Source organism: Gymnoscopelus braueri (assembly GCF_963280865.1).
Source record: "Gymnoscopelus braueri genome assembly, chromosome: 4".
Taxonomy (NCBI): domain Eukaryota; kingdom Metazoa; phylum Chordata; class Actinopteri; order Myctophiformes; family Myctophidae; genus Gymnoscopelus; species Gymnoscopelus braueri.
In genome coordinates this window covers 6,136,902-6,164,068 of record NC_137605.1, presented here as the reverse complement: position 1 = coordinate 6,164,068, position 27,167 = coordinate 6,136,902, and the positions used below count along the sequence as shown (strand labels likewise).

Sequence of the window (27,167 nt, the reverse complement as noted above, 5' to 3'; positions counted from 1 at the left end):
ACAATATAGAGCATCACCAAACCCAGTACTGTTTGTTTTTTTAATAAAAATGTCAACTTCCTGTTGATTTTACTATTTGAAGATCTGGATCCGGATCCGCGGATCCAGTCCAGGTTTTCTACTTATTAAAAATGGCAAAATCAACAGGAAGTTGACATTTATATTTTAAAAAAAAACAGTACTGGGTTTGGTGATGTTCTATATTGTCTGAATCAACTTTGTTTGCGTTCGTTTATGTGCTAAAAGAGTGACTTTGAGAGCTGTTTTACCGTACAATGTAAGTCAATGAGGAGCATATTTTGAATTATCAATTTCTAATCAATGGAGCAATTATTTTTTATTTCTTGCCCACCTTTGGAGTTACATCATGGCAAGGTAACTACACAACCCAAACCTCTACCAAAGTGGTCTTGCCCTTTAAGAGCGTATGTGCTCCAAAATAGTGTTAATCACACACACACACACACACACCCTTTTCTTCTTAGTATGTTCTAGGGCTGGTAAATTAATATTCGATATTGTAATATTCCTCGAATATGGGGGGAAATATGAATATTCAAATATGAAAATGAATATGTATATATTTAATATATATATGTTTATTTGACAGGGACAATACAAAAATATATCAAGTTATAAAAACAAACAAAATATATATATTTTTTTGATCCGAGCACTTGTTACATTGTTTTTTGTATTGTCCCGGTCAAATAAACATAATTAACTCATTCAGTGCCAATGACGTCGCCGACGTCACGTTTTTCATAAGCCCAGAGTGCCAATGACGTCGCCGACGTAATAATAAAAAATTAAATAAAATAATAATAATTTATAATAATAAAAATTAAATAAAAAATTGACAAAAAATGTTCAGAACCCAAGATATGATGATTTGAAGATTTGCTGCTCCATTCACTTCTTGTTTAAAGGTAGGGTAAGTGATATTTTTTGGTTAAAACAAAAAGTATTTTGTTAAAAGGTTAAAATACTATATTCTGATAGTAATCATTACTATAGAGTGTTTTTTCAGTAACAGATGTCTCCCTGTCTCTCCAGCTCTTTAATAAACAGAAAATACATTTTTCGGTAGGTGTCAAAATCTCAGCCAATCAGGAGAAAGTACCCATTTTTAAGCTTAATTTGTATAGTGTTCCAGTTCCAATTTTGTCTGCTCATTTCTTAGTGTCATCACTTCCAATTTCACTTGTTTAATCTGTATCCTGATTGAGTTCTCTGTCCTGGTTGGATAAAATTGGAAATGAAACTGAAACTGAAACGAAAATGCATTTTCTGTTTTATAAAGAGGTGGAGAGACAAGGAGACTCCTAATACTGAACAAACACTCTATAGCAATGAGTACTATCAGAATATAGAGCTATTTAACACTTATTTTAACCAAAGCAAATCACTTACCCTACCTTTAACTTCTTACTGAAAAAGGCTGTATCTCGGCTCCTATAGCACTTTTTTTTTACAATGTATTTTTGGCCCTGGCACAGGGGTGATAAAGCCAGAAATAATTTTGGCACTGAATGAGATAAAAAAAAAAAGGAAAATAAAATGTATTTTTTATAATATTCAAATATATTCGAATATCTGCCAATTTTTAAGACCAATATAATCAAATATCATTTCTGAGGAATGTTACCAGCCCTAGCATGTTCATTGTACAAGTTTGTCTGGGCAGCAGAAGTTGATTTCCGGGGGTGAATGTAGGTGTAATGGTACCTAAATGCATTTTGATGACGTTGGACATCGTCACTAAAACATCTGATGTGTCTGTGTGTCCCAACCAGAACAAATCCATGTCTGCAAAGGTGGTGGTGTACCAGTGGTGTAAAGTAACTAAGTACATTTACTTAAGTACAATTTTGAGGTACTTTTACTTGACTGGAGTATTTCCAATTTCCAATACTCTTACGTCTACTCCAGTACATCTTCAGAGGCAAATATTGTACTTTTACTCTTATTTGAAAACTTTAGTTACTAGTTACTTTGCAGATATGATTTATTACATTATAAAACATACATTAACCACTTTTATTTTATACATACACTGTAGGCGCGACGCGTTGTGAGCTTGTAGATCTGCTATTTTCAAACATTTTAGTACTTTTACTTTTGGTACTTTAAGTACATTTTGATACCAATACTTTTGTACTTTTAAGTAAATTAAAAAAGTCTGGAATTAATTCCAGACTTTTACTTGTAACAGAGTACTTCTACATTGCAGTATTGATACTTTTACTTAAGTAAAACACTTCAGTACTTTTTCCACCACTGGTGGTGTGCGCCGGCAGCCCACTGGGTTTAAACCAGTGGTTTTCAAAGTGGGCCCTATAGGCGGGCGAAAAAAAAAGTCCTTTCAATTCATACGATTATTATGCCAGTTTAACCACGTCCAACCGGCCGTCCCCATTTTTTAGCATTGTCAAACATTGTCTCTACAAGCTCACAACACGTTGCATTGTGTAGCCATATGGCCACTAGGGCTGGTAAGTTAATATCCAATACTCGAATATTCCTCGAATATGGGGAAAAAATGTATATTCAAATATAAAAATGTATATTCGATTTATTTTTTGTTATGTTTATTTGACAGGGACAATACAAAAAAACAACGTATGAAGTTATAAAAACATTTTTGTATTGTCCCTCTCAAATAAACATTAAAAAAACTTTTAAAAAATTATATATATTATTATTATACTTAAAGTATAATAATAATCGAATATATTCGAATATTAACCAATTTTTAAGACCAATACTCAAATTTCATTTCTGAATAATGTTAACAGCCATAATTGGCTACTTGGGGTTCTTTTTGAATGGAAAGGTTTTGGGGACTCCCTGGGTTAAGACTGCAGGGGTTCCATGACTAAAAGGTGACGGGGTCGATCCCTGCAACAGTCTTACGCGTGTCTGTCAACGGGCTGTGTGTGCCGACAAGGTGTCCTTGAGCAAAGACGATAAACCTCTACTGTAGCTGCTGGCTTATTACTGTTAAGTGCTTCTGGATGCGAGCATCGACATGAAAATATGTAAAAACCATGGAAAATATGACCAGATCTGTACACTTAATTCAACCTTTACAACAGTTGTTTGGCACCTGGTCGCAACGTTACTGTACAGTGAATCCACACGAGGCGTACAGTGGTGATTTGTGTGAAATGTCATCAGTTTCATTATCCAGGTATAGGATTAATCAGACCGGGAACGCATCTCTTGTCATTTTAAGAATTTATTTGGCTATTCATAAAAATAGCAGATCTACAAGCTCATAGCGCTGCACTCGGTATATATCTATTTTTCTTTTAAAGCGATTTATATTTTTACTCAAATCTTTGCTTCTGGGGGGTCCCTGGAACAACATATTTTGAGAATGGGGTCCGCGGCCAAATACTTATAATTTTGGTCCTTGACATGAAGTCCTTGACATGAAAAAAACTTATATAGAAATATAAGATATAGAAACAAAAGTTTTTTCAAAAAACTGAGGATTTAAAAGACATTTTGTAGAATCCCCAGAAGTAAAGATTTGTGTTACAAATGTTCGCTTAAAAATATATATATATGTTAAGATTTGCTAAAAAAAATAAAAATAATCAATAGCCAAAGAAATCTAAAAATGACACACAGACGCGTTCCCGGTCTTAAGGGGTTAATAGCTTCTGTCAATTATAACGGTCACTGTTCCTGCTGGTCTACCGACAGTTACGTATGGGCGAGACTACAAGACAACTAACGGAAAACATACAAACTGATGCTCCGTTCAATTCACTGTTCCAACATGAACAACACTTGGCTTGGATGGGAATCTACTTCATTAGCTGCTACTCTGTGTGTCTATAAGACTGTCAAACACTTGGAATTGTAGGAGTCGAGGCTTTACATTTAGTTTGACTCGGTTGCGCAGATAAATTGTTGTGAAAATAGCCGATCAGGTATTTTCAAATTCTTTCCCTCTTTCTTATATTATGTGACAATTTGGCCGGTGTTTGCAAGTTTTTTCTGTTTTCTGAAAAACTTAAAAAACGACGGGCCGTTATTTTATCAAGGTGACGATAGTTAACCACTTAAACCCTATACTTGTATGACTTGTATTTTCCTTGAGCTGATCGGCTATTTTCACCGAATGTTCCCCTCAAAATAGGGATGCTGGGGTTCAAGTGGTCAATTAACAGTGAAAATGTACAACCCAGAATACATTCAGGTTTACAGGTGAAAGTATACTGTATACTTGTTTTGCATAGAAAGTCTCTTAAATTACACTTCTGTCTGGCTATACGGCTACATCTACCTATTGTACAACATAGCAGCTATAAGAAGATTCCTCTGAGAAAAGGGACAACATGCTGTGGCTTTAGGCTCAGAATCATCAGGAACATTTACCCATGAACCATCTGAAGTGTATTTTGTTCCAGCATCCGTGTGGAACGCATTCCCCAAGAGATGTTTTATTACAATCAGTAGGTCATTAGATATTGTGTCTCCATGCCTTGGTTTGCATCAGTATGCCTAATTTACCAATGCCTTAAGTTTTTTTTAAGAGTTGGGTCCATGATTTATTTGGGTTTTAGATGTTTTTTTCGTCTCAATTGGTATACTGATGGCAACTTGAGTTGAAGGGTTACTGTGTGTACTGTAGCATGGGCTTGTGGGCCCAGTTCTCATCCCTTTTATGCACGGTTGCAAGTTCAATAGCAGTAGCAGCAGCAGCCAAGACACAAACCCAGCTCATTCTGTAAGTTAAACATCTAAGAATGAAAATGATGCTTGTGGAATTCAAGTGTTCACATTATTACAGGCTGAGGCTTTAGACCGGTATCGTTGATGTCCTTCGTTTCAAGAATCTAGAGAAAACTTTTAGATGAGCGCTGAAGAAAATCATATGAAAAATCCATTCGAAATTGTTAAGCTAAACGCTGTTTTGTAGAGAAGATTGCAGAATGCATTTAGCGTGACTAAAGAAAAGATGACAGTGAGTGAACTATCGGGGGTCCTAGATTGAATGAGCCTCTATGGCGGATGTTAAGACAACAAGACAGGGTGGTTGCTGGTTTGATTCCCTGAAGTAGATGAAGAGGTGGGTGAATGAGAACTACTCTCCTACCCCGGCAAACACAGTAGGTGCGTTCGGGTACGGCTCCAGTTTAGCTGCTCAGCAGCCACCAGTAGAATACTGACATAGGGCATTAAAAGCCATGTTAACCCAGGCGTCCCAATTATGAGCTTGTCATAGGCAAACATTTTCAAAAGTAGCAGAAATAGCTGATCTACAACCTCACAATGCATTGCGTTGCAACGCATCGTGAGCTTGTAGACTGGCTATTTTCACCGCGTGACACCGCCGTATTACGAAGTATAAAAACATCATCAGAGAACGGGGGTTACAAAAGTAACCTTAGGGCTTAAGTGGTTAAAGAGCATCCATGCTCGGTTTGACCTTCCCTTGATGAGGGGGTAGGGCTTCACTGCACAGCTGCATGTGACAGCCTAGCCCCTACGGAACCTCTCCCTCCGCTGTATAGCTCCGAGATGAGGTTCCTCGTTGTTTCCTGCCGTTTGCGGTCGACATTGTTGCACATTTTCCACTTTACATGTTTCTTACCCCTTTCTGCACATCGTATCCAAAAAGTAAAGCATTTGTGCCACTCTCTCAGATGTTTTAAGTTCTAGTGGACCATAAAAGCTATCCAACGAGTTGAAGAAAGTATTTAATTTGCCTCGGTTTTCATCCGGTTCCATAATATTTTGCATTAGAAGATGCAATTCAACATTTGACCAGTAGGGTAATCAGTAATGTTATCTCTACGGGCGCAACTCTTGCGCAATGTCTTAAAAACATGTAACCGGATGAAAACCGAGGCAAATTAAATACTTTCTTCAACTCGTTGGATAGCTTTTATGGTCCGCTAGAACTTAAAACATCTGAGAGAGTGGCGCAAATGCTTTACTTTTTGGATACGATGTGCAGAAAGGGGTAAGAAACATGTAAAGTGGAAAATGTGCGACAATGTCGACCGCAAACGGCAGGAAACAACGAGGAACCTCATCTCGGAGCTATACAGCGGAGGGAGAGGTTCCGTCGGAGCTAGTGACAGCCCTAATGCAGTGTAATGAATTGCGAGTGCAGGGAGTAGGGCTTGAGGTGAATTGTGGAGTAGGGTTTTTATAAATCGTGGATTAGGGTGTTAATGTAGCATAATGAATTGGGGAGTAGGGTTTTAATGTAGCATAATGAATTGGGGAGTAGGGTTTTAATGTAGCATAATGAATTGGGGAGGAGGGTTTTAATGTAGCGTAACGAATTGTGGAGTAGGGTTTTAATGTAGCATAATGAATTGGGGAGTAGGGTTTTAATGTAGCATAATGAATTGGGGAGGAGGGTTTTAATGTAGCATAATGAATTGGGGAGGAGGGTTTTAATGTAGCGTAACGAATTGTGGAGTAGGGTTTTAATGTAGCATAATGAATTGGGGAGTAGGGCTTCACTACAGGACATGTTGAACGATAAAAAAGAAACCCTGAATAAAATAAGATATGTCACACAGATGTGATGAGCAAACACTGAGCAAACACTGGGCAAACGCTGCTGCTTGGACTTCTGGACACTTAAAAAAAAAAAAAAGGAGTCACGCGAGACTCAGGTGAAAACTAGTTAGTTAGGTTGAAACCAATGTGCTCCCATCCATTCTCATTATCTGCTCAGTATGTCTCAGGAAAATGGTAAGAACGCCTCTGTTTAGATTAGAAAACACCACAACTAAACGCTGAAAAGAAAGCTTTGAAAGAGAAAAAGAAAACGGTTCCCCCTTTGGTAACCACTCTTGAGATAGCAGGTGCAGCCAGCATGATACTGGAGTTGACTTGTTGCCTTCCTCTTGTCATTAAATAAAGTCATTGCCTCCATTGGTGATGACCTTTCCCTTCTTCTTGACCCTCTTGAGCAGACAAGAAGCAATGCCCAGCGCTCCACCCTTCAGAAAACGGACAAAGTTGTCACCAACCAGGGGGCCCATTGCAAACAGACCGGGCTCCTTGGTGCACTCGTAGGTGTACGGGTGGATGTCAATAGGGTTCTGCTTGCAGGAGATGGGCTTGGTGGGATCCAGGCCCAGGTATTGACCCCGTCCCTTCAGGAAGAACAGGTTGGGATAGGTCCCGATGAGAACCAGGGCCATGGAGATCTTGAAGGCCTTGAGGGAGTTGTTCCCCTGCAGGACGCACCTCCTGTCCGGCTGGAAGGACAGCACACAGTGCTCGGGGAAGCTAGTGTACTCGGGGAACGGGTCGGTACCAGCGCCACCACTGGTGGACACGTTAGTCGTGGCGTTCGGCGGCTTGGAGCACATCTTGGCGCAGACCGAGGAGGCGACGCCGAGCGCCCGCGGTCCGCCATCGGCGACGGAGGAGGAAGCGCTCGTCGCGGCGTCGGTCTGCGAGCGCATCATGCGGTAGACCCGGTGGTACTCGGGGTAGAGGGTCTCGGGCAGCTGTTTGAAGATGAGGTCGGGATCGTCGACGCCCTTGCGAAAGGCGTGCAGCACGGGCACGCGGGCGCCGCGGGCGCACAGGACGGCGTCCGCGGCGCTCAGCCCGGCGCCCACGATCAGAACCGGGTCGGAGTTCGCGTCCAGTCTCTTCCGGCTCACGGCCAGTCCCAGGTCGGAGACGCTGTGGAACACGAACGGCAGGTCCTCCCCCTCCTCCAGGCCGAGCCGGGCGGGGACGTCGGACGCCCCCGTGGCCAGGACCACGTTCTCGGAGAACAGGCGGAAGGGCACGTGGGCGTCATTCTGCACGGTACCCTCGCACGGTACCCTCGCACGGTACCCTCGCACCTCCCACAGAGTACCTCCCCCTCCTCCCCCTCCCCCGTCTACGCGCTCGACTCCCTCGAACGTGACGCCTTCCCCGGCCACCTCTCCCGCGTCGCCCCCGTCGCCCTCGCCGCCGTGGCCGTTCTCCGGCCGCCGCTGCCGCTCTTCCTCCTCCTCGCCCTCCTCGCCCCTCCCCCGCCGGTGGAGTTTCTGTACGGAGGTGACGTAGGCGTCGTCCACAAAGTTCTTCTTCAGGCCCATCAGCTTGACGTAGTTCTGGTAGTAGGACGAGATCTCCTCAGGTGTGGCTCTGTCGTTGGTCACACCCCTAGAGAGACCAAGCCAGAGAGGTAAGAAGATACTGTAAAGCATACATGGGTAACTGGCGGCCCGGGGGCCACATGCGGCCCCCACCTTCACTTAATGCGGCCCGCAGGTTAACCCTTTAAGACCTGAGGCCGCTTCTAAACATTTTCAAAATCCTAAAAAAAAAATCGGAAAAAAAATATTTTAAAAATAATTTTCACGATTTTTCAAAAATAGCAGATCTACAAGCTCGTAGCGCGGCACTCGGTGCCGCGCTATGAGCTTGTATATCTGCTATTTTTGAATAGCCTAAAGAAATCTAAAAGTGACACAGATGCGTTCCAGGTATTAATGGGTTAATATCGGAATACTGATATGTTATCGATTTCAGCTGTTACAATTGCAAACATGACCCGCTTTAATGACTTCAGTCTATATTATAGTAGCTTAATGACTAGTATTTAAATGTTATTGTCTTTTTTTATGTCCAATGTATTTGTATTTAAGTTCATAAAGTTAACATAAGTATAACTAAATGCATTTGAAATTAAATAAAAGTTACTTTTCAGGATTAAAAAAAAAAAAGAATAGCAAAAAAAAAATCTGCATTCCAATTCAAAAGTAGCAAAAATAGCAGATCTACAAGCTCAAAACGCGTTGTGCTGCGACGCGTTTTGAGCTTGTAGATCGGCTATTTTTGCTACCATTATGTGACATAGAATGGCCCGACAGTATATGCATTGTTGTGGCCCTCTGGAGTGAGAGTGGAAATATAGTGGCCCTCTCCATCATCAAAGTTCACCCCTGCTGTAAAGCATACATGGGTAACTGGCGGCCCCCACCTTCACTGCGACACATTTTGAGCTTGTAGATCAGCTATTTTTGCTACTTTTGTTTGACATAGAATGGCCCGCCCATGCACGTGCACACATAGACATGAAAGGGGGCTTCAGCCCCTGCCCTTTTACCCGTCGGCAAAAAAGTGCCCTCTCCAGACAATTTTTTTTTTTTTTTTTTTTACCCAAAAATATATTTCAACTGCCCCTTGCGGCCTATCGGTAAAGCTGAAGGAAATGTCAGTGGATGTGTTGGATGCAGCTCAAAGTGAACTTTCCTCAGGTATCTAGTTTGTCGCCGTACGACCTTCCTAGCCTGTGTTATTAAAGAAAAACGGGCGACAAATGACCAAAACTCAATCGAAAATCGCGATCGAAAACCGGCGAAAGTGGCCGTTTTCAAGTTGTTTTGGCCATTATCTCTGGAACAGAAGGTCCAATCTGCTCAGTTCAAAGCTTGTTGAGTGCGTGACTTTGAGGACATTAAGCACGTTATGATACTGTTTCGGGTTTTTGGGCCTACAAGTATGGTAATTGTTCGTAAAGTCCAATAGGTGCCCTTGAGAAATTCCAGCCCCTGCCTCTCCAAATCCTTCTGCACGTCCCTGGGCCCGCCAGTATATATGTCAATGTCAGTATATCAATGTGGCCCTCTGGAGTGAGAGTGGAAATATAGTGGCCCTCTCCATCATTAAAGTTGCATCACCCCTGCTGTAAAGTGTTGCTGCTAGGCAGAGACCACTTATCTCCATATAACTTTTTATGTAGTTTTACTGTTTTTTTTTCTTTTTTTTTTCCTACTTTGTCATACTACAGTGTCACACACAAGTAGCAAAAATAGCAGATCTGCAAGCTCAAACCATACACCATACTCTGGCGTGATCCTTCTAAGTTCAATGGAATATTGTGTGACCATTATGACTCTGACCCTTGCACTCCGTCCTTACTATTGGTTCCACGTAATATTGGTGAGAAACTGAAGCTTAGTCAGTGATTCAACTTGTCTATAGTCGCTTTGGGAACGTCAGAGAAAAGCCTAAAATGTACAGTACCTGCGCTTTCCGTTGGTTAGGTCTCGGTAGTTAACGCCAGGAAGTTCCATCCAGATACCAAGGCTAATAGTCAACATGGAACCCTCCATCGCCTAAGGACAAGACAGGATGAGATAAGACCAAGTTTCCTTCATCCTTGGGGGTGAAAAATTTGGTAATTTCAAGTAGCCAATAGAGACAAATTACATGTCTTGTCAATGTCGGTCCAGGATTGAGAATCGCCGCATATGGCGGTGCTTTTTGAATGTCTGTCACAGCATCATGTGGGGTTAAGCCCGATTTATACTCTGTTGCACGCGGGTGTTGCACGTCGAAAATAGCTCACAATGCGTCGCAGCGTGACACATTGTGATTTACCAGCGGGGTGATAAATCAGACTTCACCCACAGCTGTCCTAGGATCTGTTGCCAATATGTTTATTATCAGTGGATGAAAGTACATTTACTTAATTGCTGTACTTAAGTACAATTTTGAGGTATTTGTACTTTACTTGAGCTTTTCCAATACTTTAACTTCTACTCCATTACATCTCAGAGGCAAATATTGTACTTTTACTCCACTGCAATTATTTGAAAACTTTAGTTACTAGTTACTTTTCAGATACATTATGATATCGTGAAACATACATTAAACACTTCAGCCCTATTTTATACCTAGGCTATTTGAAAATAGCCGATCTACAAGCTCACAACGCGTCGTATCGCGACGCGTTGAGCTTGTAGATCTGCTATTTTCAAACATTTTAATAATTTTACTTTTGGTACTTTAAGTACATCTTTATGCCAATACTGTTGTACTTTTACTCAATTACATTTTTAACTCTGGACTTTTACTTGTAACAGAGTATTTCTATATTGCAGTATTGATACTTTTACTTAAAGGTAGGGTAAGTGATTTACTTTGGTTAGAATAAGTGTTAAATAGCTCAATATTCTGATTGTACTCACTATACAGTGTTTGTTCAGTAAATGGAGTCTCCCATGTCTCTCCAGCTCTTTAACCTTTTTAACAAAACAAAATAAATTACCAAAAAATATCACTTACCCTACTTTATGTTTTTTTCCACCATTGTTTATCCTACTATAATTCTACAAAGCTCTGTAGTGGTGAGGTGGTGAGGCCACAATTTGTTCTGCCCGGTTCTCCTCAGTGGCTGGAGCAATTGATCTGAATTTGATCTGAACAGCGAAGCCCGTTTTTCGATTTCACCAAATCTCAGCTGTTTATTAGCGTTTTTGTGTAAAACAATGTCACCATGGTTACGGGGCTGCCCAGCTGTGGGATGGCCCCGCGAGCTATGGGACGAACTGCCTCCCGGGTTGCCAGATCATGTGCGCATATCCCCCCACGGGTATAGACTAGTCCTCCTATAATTCTACAAAGCTCTGTGCGTGTGGTGAGGTGGTGAGCCCAAAATCTCTTCTGCCCGGTTCTCCTCAGTGGCTGGAGCAATTGATCTGAATTTGCACACAGCCATTGACCATTAGCATGTGCACGGAACAGCGAAGCCCGTTTTATAGTTATTATATATTTCTAAGAATGAGTTCACTTACATGCCAGGCCCCTCCAGGCGTAGCCCTACCCAGCACCAGATGAGGCATGTGCTGCTGCTTGTCCCTCCGCCACTGTAGCACCGGGGGAAACTCGTAGCCAAAGTCGGCGTTGGGATGCAGCAGGGTGTCAAACAGCACCGCCACAGGGTTCCCCGACCGCCCCTCCAACCCCTCGCTCAGGTACTCCAGGTCCTGCACAGAGAACCGTATACCGTCACGGCCGAGTCGTTAGGCCCGTCACAATAGGCTCCATGCACAGCAGCCATATTGGAAAGAAATTGGGCCTCTTCCTTACTTCCTTCACAGGTGCTATCAATGATTCTAATGAAGGCTCTGTTCCATTTAGTGTAGCACAGTGGTTCTCAAACCTTTTAATTTCAAGGACTCCTATAATGGAACCAAATGGACCCTTTTCCATTTGTACACTCTCAGAGTTATACACCCGCTAGAGTCCATTTGGAACTCCCTCAAGGAACCATGAGGGTCCCTGGACCACACTTTGAGACCCACTGGTGTGGCAGAGTGTTTCCAGTGAGCCAAAATGCACAATATCAGCCCCCTGACTCTGTTTGACCAGAATGGAACAGAGCCTTCATTAGAATCATTGGTAACACTTGAGGGAAGTAAGAAGTGGCCCAATTTCTTTCCTATATGGCTGCTGTGCGTAGAGCCTATTATGTTAGATTAATCTGAAAAATGTTCACCAATTTTCAATTATAAAAAAGCAGAAATAGCAGATCTACAAGCTTACAACGCGCCGCGAAGCTATATCCGCTATTTTTACATTAAAGGTTCTATGACATTCTTTTTTTTTTTAATGTTTTTTTTGGGGGGTTTTATGACCTCAATTACACCCAAAAAAATCTGAACTTTGGACATTCAGTGGATTTTCTGTGGTCTGGGGTTTTCTGAATAATTAGGCTGAAAAGGTTGGCCCTTCGGCAGTGATGTCACAGCCGATTAATCCCGCCCACTCTCCTCCGCGCCCCTCCCCTATCCTTTCCTTTGGGGGGGGGGGCGGAGCAGAGGCGATGATTGACAGGCAAAATCCCTCACCAGCGACACCCGCAGGCAAAGATTTCTTTTTTCATTGCAGTTGAAAAGGCTTTAGAAATGTGAGAGAAAAACACCTGCCATGGATCAATGGAGTGGATTTTTTTGTTAAAACTTTCTATACACGTTTGAAGGACCATGACAAAGACTTTTAATGTGTGGTAAAACTGAACGTCATGAAACCTTTAAATGTCAATCATTTCTTTGTAAAGTTATTTGTCATATATCTGCCCTGGGCAATTTTTAATTACGAAGCGTAATAGGCAAACAGAAATTAATCTTTAATTCATATGTTCCAATGTTCAATGCTAAACACACAATTAAATTGTTAATCGCAATTATTTGAGTGACAATTAATCGTCGACTTAAATTTGTAATCGTGCCCTATGAGTCATTTGCACATACCTGGGATTTGTCTGGGATTTTTGGTATTCTAGTTACCCCTCCTAACTATTAGGAGCTGTGATTTAAGTCACACGTGACAGTGTAAATCAGTGGTTTTCGATATCTTTTTTTTTCATATCAAGGTCCATTATTTATTCGGCATTTGAGCCACGGACCACGGTTTGATGAGATTTAGCCTCTCAGACCCAAAACATAGAATATTTTGTTGTCGTTGGATACGATTTTGTCCACAATTCCATGCTGTATTGGTGTTGGTACCATTAGGAGAGATAACAGCCAAACGTTGATCAAAATAACAATTATTCTACATTCTCTAATTGTGTAGACTTCTTGTAAATTAAAGGGACTACACCATGAATTTGAACTTTTTCTTATTTTTTGTGTGTTTTTGGTCTCCCCTACCTCTCTTCTATCCTCAAAAATACCCCAGTTTGAACACTCAGGCTTTCAAAGAAAATCTGGGGTTTTCTGTAAATTGGTCTCAAAACAGGCCAAACTGATTTGGTCCCTGACGTGACGTCACGTCAGGGACCAACCTGTTCCAACCAAAAAAATTAAACGTTAAAAAGAAATAATTAACATGCATACAAACTGGCTCAATAGCGCCCCGTGCCAAACAGGACAATGTGGTATTGCAGGTAAAAGTGCTTTATAAGCCAGAGAGAAGTTAGTTGGAATGAGTATATCTGAGGCTTGATTTAGGCTCAAACCTTTTGAAAAACGTTTGAGGGACATAAACAATATGATATTAAATATTATTATTATTTTTTAAATTCATGGTGTAGTCCCTTTAAGTGATGTTTAACAATAATTTAACTCTTGAGACCCTTAAGGGTCCGTACGGTTTCATTTTACGCTCTCAAGAGTTGAAGATCTAATAAGAGTCCATTTGGTTACCAACTCTCCTTAGCTGGGGACCACCTGGAATCTCCTCAAGGACCACTGGTGGTCCCCTGACCACTGTTGGAGAAGCACTGGTGTAAATATGATGATAGCCTTGAAGTAAAGCAGGGATCTTCACCGTTCTTCATGCCAAGGACCCCTTAGCTGAGAGAGAGATGAAGCAGGGCCCCCCACTACTCATATACTGTATCAAATAGTGTTACAGATTCACGTTGATGTGTATTTTCAGACATTTAACCACTTCTTAAACCCTCAATACTTGACCTGCGGCTCTGTACTTGGTCTGCTCTTTTCCCCTCTACACCAAACCTCTTAAATTAGCCCATCTACAAGCATGGCAGCGCGACACGTTATGAGCCTAGGTCTGCTATTTTCGGTGACTGTTCCCCCTAGAATAGGGATGCTATATAGGGCTAAGTTGTTGAAAAAAAAAGGTTCCTATCATTTTGGCCATTTGAAAATAGCCGCTCTACAAGCTCACAATGCGTCTCGATGCGACGCTTTGTGAGCTTGTACAGTAGATCTATTTTCAAAAGATTTGTATACATTTTTGGGGGAAATGGGACATTCTGCATAATGAGTATAGTACTTTCTACTTTTGGTACTTTAAGTACATTTTGATGCCAATACTTTGTACATTTTGAATTCCGGACTTTTACTTGTAACTTGTAACACTTTACTTAAAGGTCGGGTCTATAATGCATTATAATCACATTTATAAGGCATTATAACACTCGTTATAAATGTTTATAATCATGTACTCATAACAATGTTTATGATGTATTTTAACTGCTGGTCATAATACATTATAAGCTCAGTAGAACAGCACATTATAACTACCATAACGTAGTCAGTTATAAAGTGTCTTTGTTGGAAGTTGTTATGCATAATTATAAACCTTTTATAACGAGTGTTATGAAGCATTACAAGTGCATTGTAATGCGTTATGATGCATTATAATGCATTATAAATGTGATTATAATGCATTATAGACCCGACCTTTAAGTAAAGTGTTACCTGGTAGTTATAATGTGCTGTTCCACTGAATTTATAATGCATTATGACCAGCATTTATACATTATTATTAGTTATAATACTTCATAAACCTTGTTATAAGTTGTTATGCATAATTATAATCATTTATAACAAGTGTTATGATGCCTTATTATGCCATTATAATCATTATAAATGCGGTTATAACGCATTATAGACCCGACCTTTTAAGTAAAGTGTTACCAGTATTTCTATATTGCAGTATTGATACTTTTACTTAAAGGGATTGTAGGCAAGTTCAGAGATAAAAAAAAGAAAAAAACTATTGTCAAACACCGCACCTCCACTCCCCCCCCTCCTCATCAGCAGTTCGTTTCCCCGACCACCAGGGGGTGACGCAGGGGGACTTCTTTACTCGGATACAATGCGTGTCACTGCCCGCCCCTGCCGGTTCTCTGAATTTCTATTTATAAATAGGCTCTTTCATGATAAATTGACCACATATATGAAGTTAAACAACTAAATTCTATCCAAACGATATCTTAAAAGTAAATTCCGTGCCTCAAAAAAGAAGTTTGAGAGCGTTTTAAAACCGAAAGTAAGAAGTATAAACTGCCCACAGAAAACAATGGCGGCTCGTTCCATTTTTGTCGGCTGCACTCGGTCCCATTCGGTTTCACCCGAACAGTTCACACGGGCGGACGCGCACATGCGCGTCCGTTCATTTATGTCCCGGACAAACATAAATAGTAGGGAAAATACGGATTTCAGAAAGAGGACTGTGTTTCAATGCAGGAAAACACCCCAGCATCATTATATACTGTAGTGGCTGATAGAGGGGAAAAAATGCAATATATATATATATATATATAAATATTCTTAAAATGTAGGCTTAACACATTCCATGCCAGAGTTTAATCTCATAATGTACTCACCAGTGCCAGCGTTTTATTGTTGTTTTTTTGTTTTTTTCATGTCGCCACAGACCTCGCTAAATAAGTTAAAAGTGCGCGTTCATTTGGTTCTAAACACACAGCGGATCTGTGAGAAACGGCCAGCGAAAATAGTTTCCAAATGCGAGCCGCCATCTTGAAGATACGATACAGCGGATCAACGCTAAACAGTGATCAGCGAGGAGAAAAACAACAACCGAGAAAATCGAGTTTTAAACAGGATCCCAGACAGGAAGCGGATACGATCGAAAAAAACGGAACCCGAATAATTCTGTTTCCGACCGGAAACCGGAAACGGAAATGGATCAAAAAAAATCGGAAAGTGCACCTGGGGAAATTTCAATGGGAATCGGCGGTTCGCGTAGATCTACGCGACTGGCACGCTGCGGCTTTAAATAGGTTCGCGTAGATCTACGCGACTGGCATTCAATGTGTTAATGTTGCCTACAATCCCTTTAAGTAAAAACATTTGTGTACTTTTTTCCACACCTGCATGCATGTCGGCCTGTGCGTCATGTGTGATGATTACCTGCTCAGTGACGGGTAGGTGCTTGGTCTCCTGCAGCTTGCGGTAGAGTATTGGGTTGGGGTGGACAGCGGCTGTGTCCAGGTAGGGCTCGTATCCGCTCAGCAGGTAGGACAGACAGATACCTGAGGGCCCGTTGCCTAGTAAGACACACAGGTCCGTGGAGGACACATGAAGCTGGCACTGAGCAAGCAGCAGGTGCATAAGGGCAGTGCTTCTCAAACTTCTTCATGCCAGGGACCCCAAATTGATATGTATTTGGCCGCGGACCCCCATCTAAAAATATGTTGTTCCAGGGACCCCCCAGAAGCAAAGATTTGAGTTACAAATTTTTGCTTTAAAAAATATATATTCAAAGATTTGCACACATTTTCAAGATTTTTCAAAAATAGCAGATCTACAAGCTCATAGCGCGGCACTCGGTGCCACGCTATGAGCTTGTAGATCTGCTATTTTTGAATAGCCAAGGTATAAAAGGTCATAACTATTCTGATGCTATATTAACACATTTTGCTGGGGACCCCCTGGAACACCCTCAAGTACCCCTGGGGGTCCCCGGACCCCACTTTGAGAACCAATGCATCAGGGCTGTCACAATGAATACATAATCGCCAAATCGCAATTATTTGCATAATCACCAAAATCCATGTTGGAAAATGTTTATGTATATTTAAACATTAAAAAGTGGAAATAGCAGATCTACAAGCTCACAAAGTGTAGATAAAAAAAAAAACATTGAATATAAAATGATTAAATATGGCCTATTTTGGCCATAGTACATTTGATTATTGTATCGGTCGTTGTCAGTCATTTCTTTGAAAATGTAAGTTATTTGTCACATCTTCCCTGTCTCTATTAGCTCAGTGGTTTGCTTATTAGTCATGTGACATGCGAGTGATGTGCGTGCGCGCATGTGTGTCAGACCTCAAACCACAAGGAGGAGAGTTTAGGATGTGTGTTAGTGTTTACCATGACATCCATGCAACACAGTATGGCTCTATGCTACGAACTACCAACAAGCATCAAGACCACTAGCTCCATGGCTGGCTTTAAGTTCTCCCTAAGATGGCTCACTACCAGTGCGACCTAAAAGTACATTTTTTAATTAGGGTTCGTATCCTCCCCAGCCCCCGCCCGCACACATGCGCACGCGCACAGGCGCGCGCGCGCACGCACGCACACACACATGCATACACATATAGATACTCACACGCACGCCCGCACCTACACCAAGATCAACAGGACCACGATGGAAATAAGCTTCTGGCTTTCTTGTGTCTATCCTTTTGACTATTCCCTGTGTACATTGTTTTGTTATGTGCAAATTGTCAATAAATCAATCAATCAATCAATCAATCAATCAATGCACAGCAACCATTTTGGAGATAAATTGGGCCTCTTCTTACTTCCCTCACAGGTGTTACCAATGATACTAATGAAGGCTCTGTTCCATTCTGTTCAAACAGAGTCAGGGTGCTGATGTTGCGTCATGTTGGCTCAGTGGAAACACTCTGCTACACCAGTGGGTCTCAAAGTGTGGTCCAGGGACCTTAAAAGGCGTGTAACTCTGAGAGTGGACAAAATGGAATCAAATGGGTCCATTTGGTTCCATTTGTACACTCTCAGAGTTAAGGGGGGGGGCTTGAAATTAAAAGGTTTGAGAACCACACATGAAATGGAGCAAAGCCTTCATTATAGTAGCATTGGTAAAAACCTGTGAAGGAAGTAAGGAAGAGTCCCAATTTCTTTCCAATATGGCTGCTGTGCATATAGAGCCTGTTCATAAAGGTGGTTGTCTCACCTATGATGACCACGGGCAGGGTGGGGGGCTGCTCTCTGGGCAGAGCGGTCTCTTCCAGTAGGGGCATGGCTATAGCCAGGGCCAGAGCCGGCACTGAGGAGGAAGAAGAGGACGACAGAGAGACAGTGGTGTAAAGTAACTAAGTACATGTACTCAAGTGCTGTACTTCCAATTTCAAAATACTTTGACTTCTACTCCACTACATCTCAGAGGCAAATGATGTACTTTTACTCCACTACAATTATTTGAAAACTTTAGTTTCTAGTTACTTTTTTGGTGATTTTGGTTATTATTACAAAACATACAGTAACCACTTCAGCCCCATATCCACACGTTTCCTAGCCTGTGTGGGCATCACTTCCTGTCCATTTGATCCAATTAAATCCAATGATATCCAATGATATCCAATGATATCCAATGAAATCCAATGAAATCCAATGATATCGACAGGAAGTGATGCCCACACAGCCCTATAGGGAAACTTGTGGATACATTTCGGCCATTTGAAAATAGCAGATCTACAAGCTCACGATGCTGCGACGCATTGTGAGCTTGTCGATCGGCTATTTTCAAACGATTTGCATACTTTTAAAAACTTGAAATGGGACATCTCGCATGATGAGTACTTTTACTTTTGGTACTTTACGTACATTTCGATGCCAATACTTTTATACTTTTACTCAAGTACATTTTGAATTCCATGACCTTTACTTGTAACGCAGTATTTCTACATTGCAGTATTGATACTTTTGCTTAGGTAAAACATTTGAGGACCTTTTTCCACCACTGCAGAGAGATGAAGATAATACAGTACCGTTCCACACACTACTGGTTTCCCTCCTACTGTCCGTCTCTCCTACGCTTCCCAAAGCTCTCCCAGCTTTCCTGCCGTCTGTCTCGCGAACAGCCTTTTTGCATTTAGTTTAAGCGCAAGGGGGCGGGGGGCGGGTGGCGGGTGGGGAGAGAGCCTGGCGACGCAAGCTATGTTAGTGCACTGAGTGGCAGTTGGGGCAAACGCAGTCCCCACAACATCATTTACGATTCTGTACCTATCGGTACATAACTCGGACGGCGCTTAGTCGACTAGCAGACCATCGGCCGGTCGTCGCGGGCACTCGCGCCTGGAGGCGCTCGGGTGCGACTCCTCGGCCTCAAGGTCTGCTGAGTCGGCGCGCCTCCGTCATGGTCCAAAACTATACTTTATCGGCGAAAAAAGTAGTCTGCGGTTGTTTGAAAAAGTATCGTCCCAAGCGGGAGTCGAACCCAGACACCCAGTGATAGGGGATTTAGTGTCTAATGATTAGCGAGGTGCGCCACTGAGGCCGATGCTAATTTTGGGTATTCGGGCTGTATTAGAATGTGACGTCCTAACTCTTCTAATGTAGAGGAAAGAAGTCCCCGCCCGCGCGCCCGCCCAATAGGGGAAGCCTCGGGGCGAGGCTTCCAAACTACATGCAAAAAGGCTGTTCGCGTCTGTCTCTCCTACACTTGGCTGTCCCACTAGCCGTCTCTCCTACAGAGCCTCCATCTCAGCTTTCCTACCGTATTGTCTCTGCATGAAGTTCTAAAGCATACGTGGGCAACTGGCGGCACATGCGGCCCCCACCTTCACTTAATGCGGCCCGCAGGTTAAGATGGGATGATATGTTATTGATTTCAGCTGTTACAATTCCAAACATGACCCACTTCAATTACTTCTATATTAGTATCTTAATGACTAGTATTACAATTCTATTGTCTTTTTTATGTCCAATGTATTTGTATTTGTATTTAAGTTTAAAAAAAGTTAACACAATAAGTATAACTAAATGCATTTGAAATTAAATAAAAATGTTACTTTTCAGGATTCCAATACAAAAATAGCAAAAGAAAATATTGATTCCCAAAAAAAAATTGCAAAATAGCCGCTCTACAAGCTCAAAAAGCGCCGCAGTGCGACGCGTTTTAGCTGGTAGATTGGCTATTTTTTGCTACTTTTGTGTGACACAGAATGGTGAAAAAAAGTTAAAATACGGAGAGACAGTATATGCAATGTGGCCTTCTGGAGTGAGTGTGGAAATACAGTGGCCCTCTCCATCATCAAAGTTGCCCACCGCTGTTCTAAAGGGAGGTTTAACCGAGGCAGCAGCGTTGTTGGGTTTGTGTCTACAGTTGTGGGTCATGTCGGACGGACACAGACAAGCTCAAACTGGCCGTGCTGTCTTTGTCGCCACCGCTCTCTCATGTTGTTGTTGTTTTATGCCAGCGTAGAGCCACTGTCCCTCCCATCAGCTGACCCACAGACACACACACACTACAGACTACACACAGACACACGCATACACCTCTATTCATCCTGTTATTGTGCCCCGCTAACATACACATACACCCCTCCCCCCTCTGTCTGGGGCTTCAATTCACGTGCAAATGACCCCCCCCCCCCCCCCCCCCCCGCCACAACACACCGCGACTCTGCAACACGCATGACTGTTCCCCCCGTCCGATGTTTTGGGCCGGCCCGCGGGCTATCCTGTTTTCCCCCGTCTCTCTCTCTAGTGTTGTCGCTTCCCAAGACAAAAGGTTGAGGTTCTGATCAGATTTATGCCGGCCCCCGGGGCCTCGCTCTGTTGTGAAACGGTTGCCATTGAGTGCGTGTGTGTGTATGTGTGTGTGAGTGTGTGTGTGTGTGTGTGTGTATGGGGGCCGTGTGTGTGCGTGTTTATGCGGCGGTGCCATTGTACGCCCGGCCCGGCCGGCAAATCCCCCCTGATCACTCCCCTGAGTAGGGCCCTAATCCCCACCGTCGCTGTTTATGTCACTGACCGCCCTCTTTTCACCCTGCCGCGAGCGCGGGAATGTGGCACCAGGCATGCAGACAGACCCCCGACACCAGGCAAACAACAACCACCCCCTCCCCGCCATACATGCAGACACGCACCGATTCCCGCCCAAAAACATGCTTCCCGCTTCCTGTGTCAAAACCTAAAACGATGCCCCCGTCTGTCTCCGTTTATGCTGAGCCCTCCGTTTTTCTCTCATGCTAACTGTTGGTCCAAACCAGGCGCTTGATGCTGACACTTTGAATTGTTTGTGTACGATAATGTCCTGTACAAATCAACGTAAAAATAGATGGCCCGTCAAATCGTCATCCTAAGGGTTCTGTACAGTGGTGGAAAAACTACTCAAATGTTTTACTTAAGTAAAAGTATCAATGCTGCAATGTAGAAGTAGTACAAGTAAAAGTCGAGAGTTCAAAATTCAAAATATTTGCCTTCCAGAAGGCAAATATTGTACTTTTACTCCACTACAATTATTTGAAAACTTTAGTTACTAGTTACTTAACAGATATAAATGATTACATTATAAAACATACATGAACCACTTAAGCCTTATTTTATAACTAGGCTATTAAAAAAAACAAACAAAAAAAAAACACTATTTTCAAACATTTTAGTACTTTTACTTTTGGTACTTTAAGTGCATTTTAATACCAATACTTTTGTACTTTTACTCAAGTACATTTAGAATTCCGGACTTTTACTTGTAACAGAGTACTTCTGCATTGCAGCATTGATACTTTTACTTAAGTAAAACATTTGAGTCCTTTTTCCACCTCTGGTGATAGCGCCAGTATCTCTTTATCATTTCACCTTCCCTTCTCTATATAGTCTAATATATTGTTTTGTTAAAATAGTTTTAACGAAACAATATCACTTACACCCCCTTTAATTTAACTCGTAGAGTGTACAAAGGGAACCAAATGGACCTGGAAGGGTCCACTTGGTTCAATATCCTCTATGCACAGCAGCCATATTGTGAAGACATTCACCGGTGTTACCAATGATACTAATGAAGGCTCTGTTCCATTCTGGGTTAGGGTTATAGGGTTAGGTGCTGATCCTTAAGGGGTCCTTAACAACTCATTCCCTGCCTAGGACGTAAAAAAACGTATTTTTTTCCAATTACCAAACCTGCCTAGGACGTAAAAAACGTAATTTTTAAAAATATTTTTTTTAAACAAGATCTCACGTTCCTTCATCTCTCGCAGTGACACATTTCATTGTAGTGGGCATTAGGGGCGGCCATAGCTGAGTGCTTAGTGAGCCCGCCTAGGGAGCCAGAGGCCCTGGTTGCCCCAGGTACGATTCCAGGCCAGGCCAGCAAATGTGTCGATGAAATGAAATGTGTCCCTGAGCAAGACTCTTAACCCCTAATTGCTCACAGGCCCTCATTGGAAACAAGACCGCAAGGACTTTCATGAACGGACCTGTTAAAAGGAATTATCCTTACACCCGGATACGGAAATACGTCAAATCGAAGATTTTCGTTTCCGTCCGCTTCCTGTTTAGGTCCCGCCCCAAAAACGGTCTTTTCTCGGCTTTGCATCTCTCCGCCGTGGAATGCTGTTTAGCGACGCTGTTTTGAAACTGCTACTACTGCAAAATGGAATGTCGCCGATTGAACATTTCTTCTCTGGGCCACTCACACAACTACCCTGTGTGTCTACAAACAGTTGAACACGCGATCATAAGGGATTTAGCGAGGTCTGTGGCGAGGTGGAAAAAGTAAGTGAGTTTTCCGTTTACATAGCGAAACATGGTGTTTTTACACTGGGCTGGAGGACAGAGACTCCGCCCCGATCGGAATGTTTGTTGTCTGAGTGGCGTGCACGACTCGCCTGTGTGTTTAGAAACGATTGCACTTGCGATCATAATGGGAAAAAAAATAGTTATAAAAAACGCTAAATCGCTGGCAGTGGGCAAACACAGCCAGAAATAAGTCTGGCAGGGAATGAGTTAAGGGGTTTCCAAATGGAACCTCACAGGTGTGTAACTCTGAGAGTGTACAAATGGAACCAAATGGACCCGTAAGGGTCCATTTGGTTCCATTTGTATACTCTCAGAGTTATGGGGGTCGTGGAAATTGAAAAATCTGAGAACCACTGTGCTACACTAAATGGAACAGAGCCTTCATTAGTATCATTGGTAACACCTGTGAAGGCAGTGAAAATATGGTTGCTGTGCATAGAGCCTATTTGTACACTCTCTGAGTTGAATGAACGCTGAGGACGTGTTGTGGGCATTCAGGCTTTGTTTACCCTGCGTTTATGTGGAAGCTCTGCCTCCAGTAAGGATGGTGACGCTGTCCAGTGGTGGAAAAAGTACTCAAATGTTCTACTTAAGTAAAAGTATCAATACTGCAATGTACTGTAGGAGTGCTCTGTTACAAGTCCGTAACAGTTGTTAAGTAAAAGTCCGGAATTTTTTCGTATTTTTTATATATTTTGTTATTGGTTACTTTTTTTAAATAATATCTTTTCATTATTATTTAATTTTTTTGGCGTTCGCTTCCCGCGTTCGCGCGTCTTACTTGTTCCTTACCTGTATTTATGTTTCATCCTTACAGCGGTGCTGTTATGACAACTAAATTCCCCTCTGCATCAATAAAGATCTATGTATCTCAGTGTTTTTTAACTGGTGGCAAGGTATTGCATATGGGTGGTCCATGCATTTACATGTATTGTTTTTATTTATTTTATTATTATTTTATTATTATTATTATTGTTTTATTTTGTTGAGTATCTTACACCACAACTGTTGGTATTTTAGTGATATGAGGACAGTGGAATTAAAGACATTATCATCATCACTATCAGTGGCCATTTGAGGAGGCTTGTGCTTCAATTCCAAAACTTGGAACTTCAAGCTTTACCACTACTTTATAGATCCACACACTCTGTCACTGTGAACTTCTGGATAAGTTGTCAGTCAGAATTCCCGGAGCGCACAGTAAAACCAATGTGTTTTTCTTTTACCTTTTGCAACTACGTATCTCTGTGAGACGTTTTTTTCCACATACCAGTGTTGATTTCGTCGACTACCTTTTTTCACTGACTAAAACTAAATAAAAACTAAGCTACGATGACTAAAACTAAGACTAGATATATTGTGGGGCACTTTGGCGCAGTCGGTAGCGCTGTCGCCTCACAGCTAGAAGGTCCTGGGTTCGATTCCCGCCGGGGACGCTGTGGGCGCTGGGGGCGTGTCTTCTCCTCCGCGTCATCAGCGCCCATACCCTAGGTGGGGTTGGCGAAAGGGCCTACTCTGTGTGGAGTTTGCATGTTCTCCCCGTGTCTCCTAGGGTAGTTAATACCCTCACAAAAACATGTAGTAATCCTGGTCGCTATACCGCCTCCCCCATGACAGCCGGGGCGCCTGATGGAGGGGAAAGGAACTGGTTGGAATAACGTGTTCCTTCCACGCGCTACGTCCTACCAGGGAAACTCCCCCCTGTCAGGTGACAAGAAGGTCAGTTGGCTCTCATGCATTGAAGGAAGCATGAGCTCGGCCCTGGCCTCCCTAGGCTGAAGGGGACTGGTGTAGCGCTGGTGTAGGGCAGGTGTAGCGCCCAGGATCACTTAGGAAATTGGCACCGGGTGAAAAAAATGGGTTACAAAAATCGCGGGATAAAAAAAATGTATAAAAAGAATAAAATATAAAGACTAGATATATTGACAATTTCGTCAACAAATAAAAACTAGACTAAAATGTTAGTGAGGGACTAGTGGAGAAGAGATCCAGTAGAACTAAAAGACGTCATTTTATGTCTGGTTGCGCTCGGGTGTTGCGTTCTGAAAATAGCCTATCTACAAGCTCACAACGCGTCGCAGCTTGTAGATCGGCTATCAAGGCACCGTCACTGGCACATAACATTTTCAAATGGGGGGGGGGTCGTCCGCAGGCAAATGTAATTTTGGGGGGTCCTTGGCACGAAAGAACTACTGATTTAGAAGACATTTGTAGAATCGTCCTTAGGTCTTAATGGGTTAAATTATCCATTAAGGTTGTCAGGTATCTAACATAACGGCATATTCACATGCAGATTTTGCAGAACTGTAGTTGTACACACAGCGACTGAAGGCCAATTATCATATTATGCAATCATTTTCTACCCAAACTTCTACCACTCTGCCAAGACTGCAACCCCTGCTTGGCCAGAGGAGATATTGCACTAATGAGCTTCAGGCAGTACTGCTATTCAACCAGCAGGTGTCCTACCCGACAGCAGAGTCTAAAGAATGTCTCAGCATAATAGCCACTGCAAATAGGCCTACTAGTAATTGAATAAACATAGAAAAAGTACTCAAAGTCTTTACTTAAGTAAAAGTACAAATACTGCAATATATAAATACTCTGTTACAAGTAAAAGTCCAGAATTAAAAATGCACTTGAGTAAAAGTGCAAAAGTATTGGCATCAAGATGTACTTAAAGTACCAAAAGTAAAAGTACAAAAATGTTTGAAAATAGCAGATCTACAAGCTCACAACGTGTCGCATCGCGTTGTGAGCTTGTCGATCGGCTATTTTCAAATAGCCTAGGTATAAAATAGGGCTAAAGTGGTTAATGTATGTTTCAAAATATCATAATGTATCTGAAAAGTAACTAGTAACTAAAAGTTTTCAAATAATTGTAGTGGAGTAAAAGTACAATATTTGCCTCTGAGATGTAGTGGAGTAGAAGTAAAAGTATTGGAAATTAGTAAGTACAAATACCTAAAAATGTACTTAGGTACAGTACTTAAGTAAAATGTACTTAGTTACTTTCCACTGACTAATTTCATCAAATTAAGTCCAGGATAATTAGTAGCTTTAACAATATATTGTCATTGAACACAAAATAATAAAATGATGCAATGGACACGTCATTATACTGTGTGCGTCCCATCCTCACTGCTGTTACATCGTAATCGGTGACCTACTGAATTCGAGTCCAGCGGTCCTATTTTGTCCAGATACATGATTTATTGTAGGCTATAAGGTGAGATGATGAAAAAAAATAATATATATATATATATATATATATATATATATATATATATATATATATATATATATATATATATGTATAGGGAGATCATTTGTTATTAAAAAAACATTCATGGATAATGCCTATTTATTAACACATTGAATGCCAAAAACGGTCCGGACCGTTTTTGAGGGTCCAAACGAGAAGTGCCGAAAACGGTCCGGACCGTTTTTGACCCAATTCTATTTTTATACATGTGGGCCACGTGGGGCGCTAAAACGAAACTTTGACATCACCCAAGCATTTTCTGAGAAGAAGAGGCTGGATCTGGCTCCATGTCAAAAATCCTTCCGGTCGGCGTTTTCAATGTTATCTCCTTGATTAAAAGCTTAATATCTCCATTTCTTTTTAATGTGGTGGAAACGAGCCGTTTCCGATCGGCGATCACGCTGCAATGGAGGGTCGCGTTGGAAATATTATTGTTCCAGGCGTTAGTCGGGACCCTCCGCCGTCTCGCACGCACGCTTTGTTTACATGCATTTCCGCGTCGGGGCTTCTCACAGCACGAATCGTATAACGCAAGTGGATGGAAGAAATGCTGGCACTCAACGTATACTATTTTAATAAACCTCTGGCACCCAATGTGTTAATAGGCTACCCTGTTTAAATAGGCTAATGATAAATTAAACAGCAAAACAACAACAACAACAACAATTAAACAACATGAAATAATCTGCCAATGTTATAGGCTACCTGTAAACTGGTTAGAGTTGTTATCAATGGAGACAATTAAAACATTATAAGGTTTTGTTACAGGGGCCTCAATCTGGGAACCCATCGCCAAATGAAAAGGAAAAACAGCGCCCTCTGCTGTTTTTTACTATCTCAGTTGGCTCTGGGAGGAAGTTGACGTAGCACACGTGCGCAAGGAAACCGGGGTTTTGGTCTGCCTTCAGCGCATCACTTCCGGTGGTGCGACTATGTTTTCATTCCCACTAACAATATTTCTACACGGAACACTAACACCACTTCTCCCAGAGAACATGGATCGTTTTGGTTATAAGCCCACTTGTTTCTATGATGAAAGAGCAAGTTAAAATGTGAATATCTTTCCGTGGTTTTGTCTGCTCCGAGGACGCTATTGTTAAATGAGTTTCGGTTTGTTTCTAGTGGGGAAG

The 27,167-nt window shown here is 42.0% G+C and overlaps 1 protein-coding gene across 1 annotated transcript; it reads right to left on the bottom strand.

The window, feature by feature from the left end:
- Positions 1 to 6,890: 6,890 nt before the first annotated feature.
- osgin2 (oxidative stress induced growth inhibitor family member 2) lies at positions 6,891 to 18,292 on the bottom strand (the record flags this gene model as incomplete). Its single annotated transcript, XM_080426379.1, has 5 exons — positions 18,205 to 18,292; positions 16,407 to 16,543; positions 11,571 to 11,762; positions 10,018 to 10,109; positions 6,891 to 8,151 (listed from the first exon to the last, which is right to left on the bottom strand). The coding sequence occupies exons 1-5, from the start codon at positions 18,269 to 18,271 to the stop codon at positions 6,891 to 6,893; spliced, it is 1,749 nt and encodes a 582-aa protein (XP_080282505.1). The 5' UTR covers positions 18,272 to 18,292.
- Between the last annotated feature and the right edge of the window lie 8,875 nt (positions 18,293 to 27,167).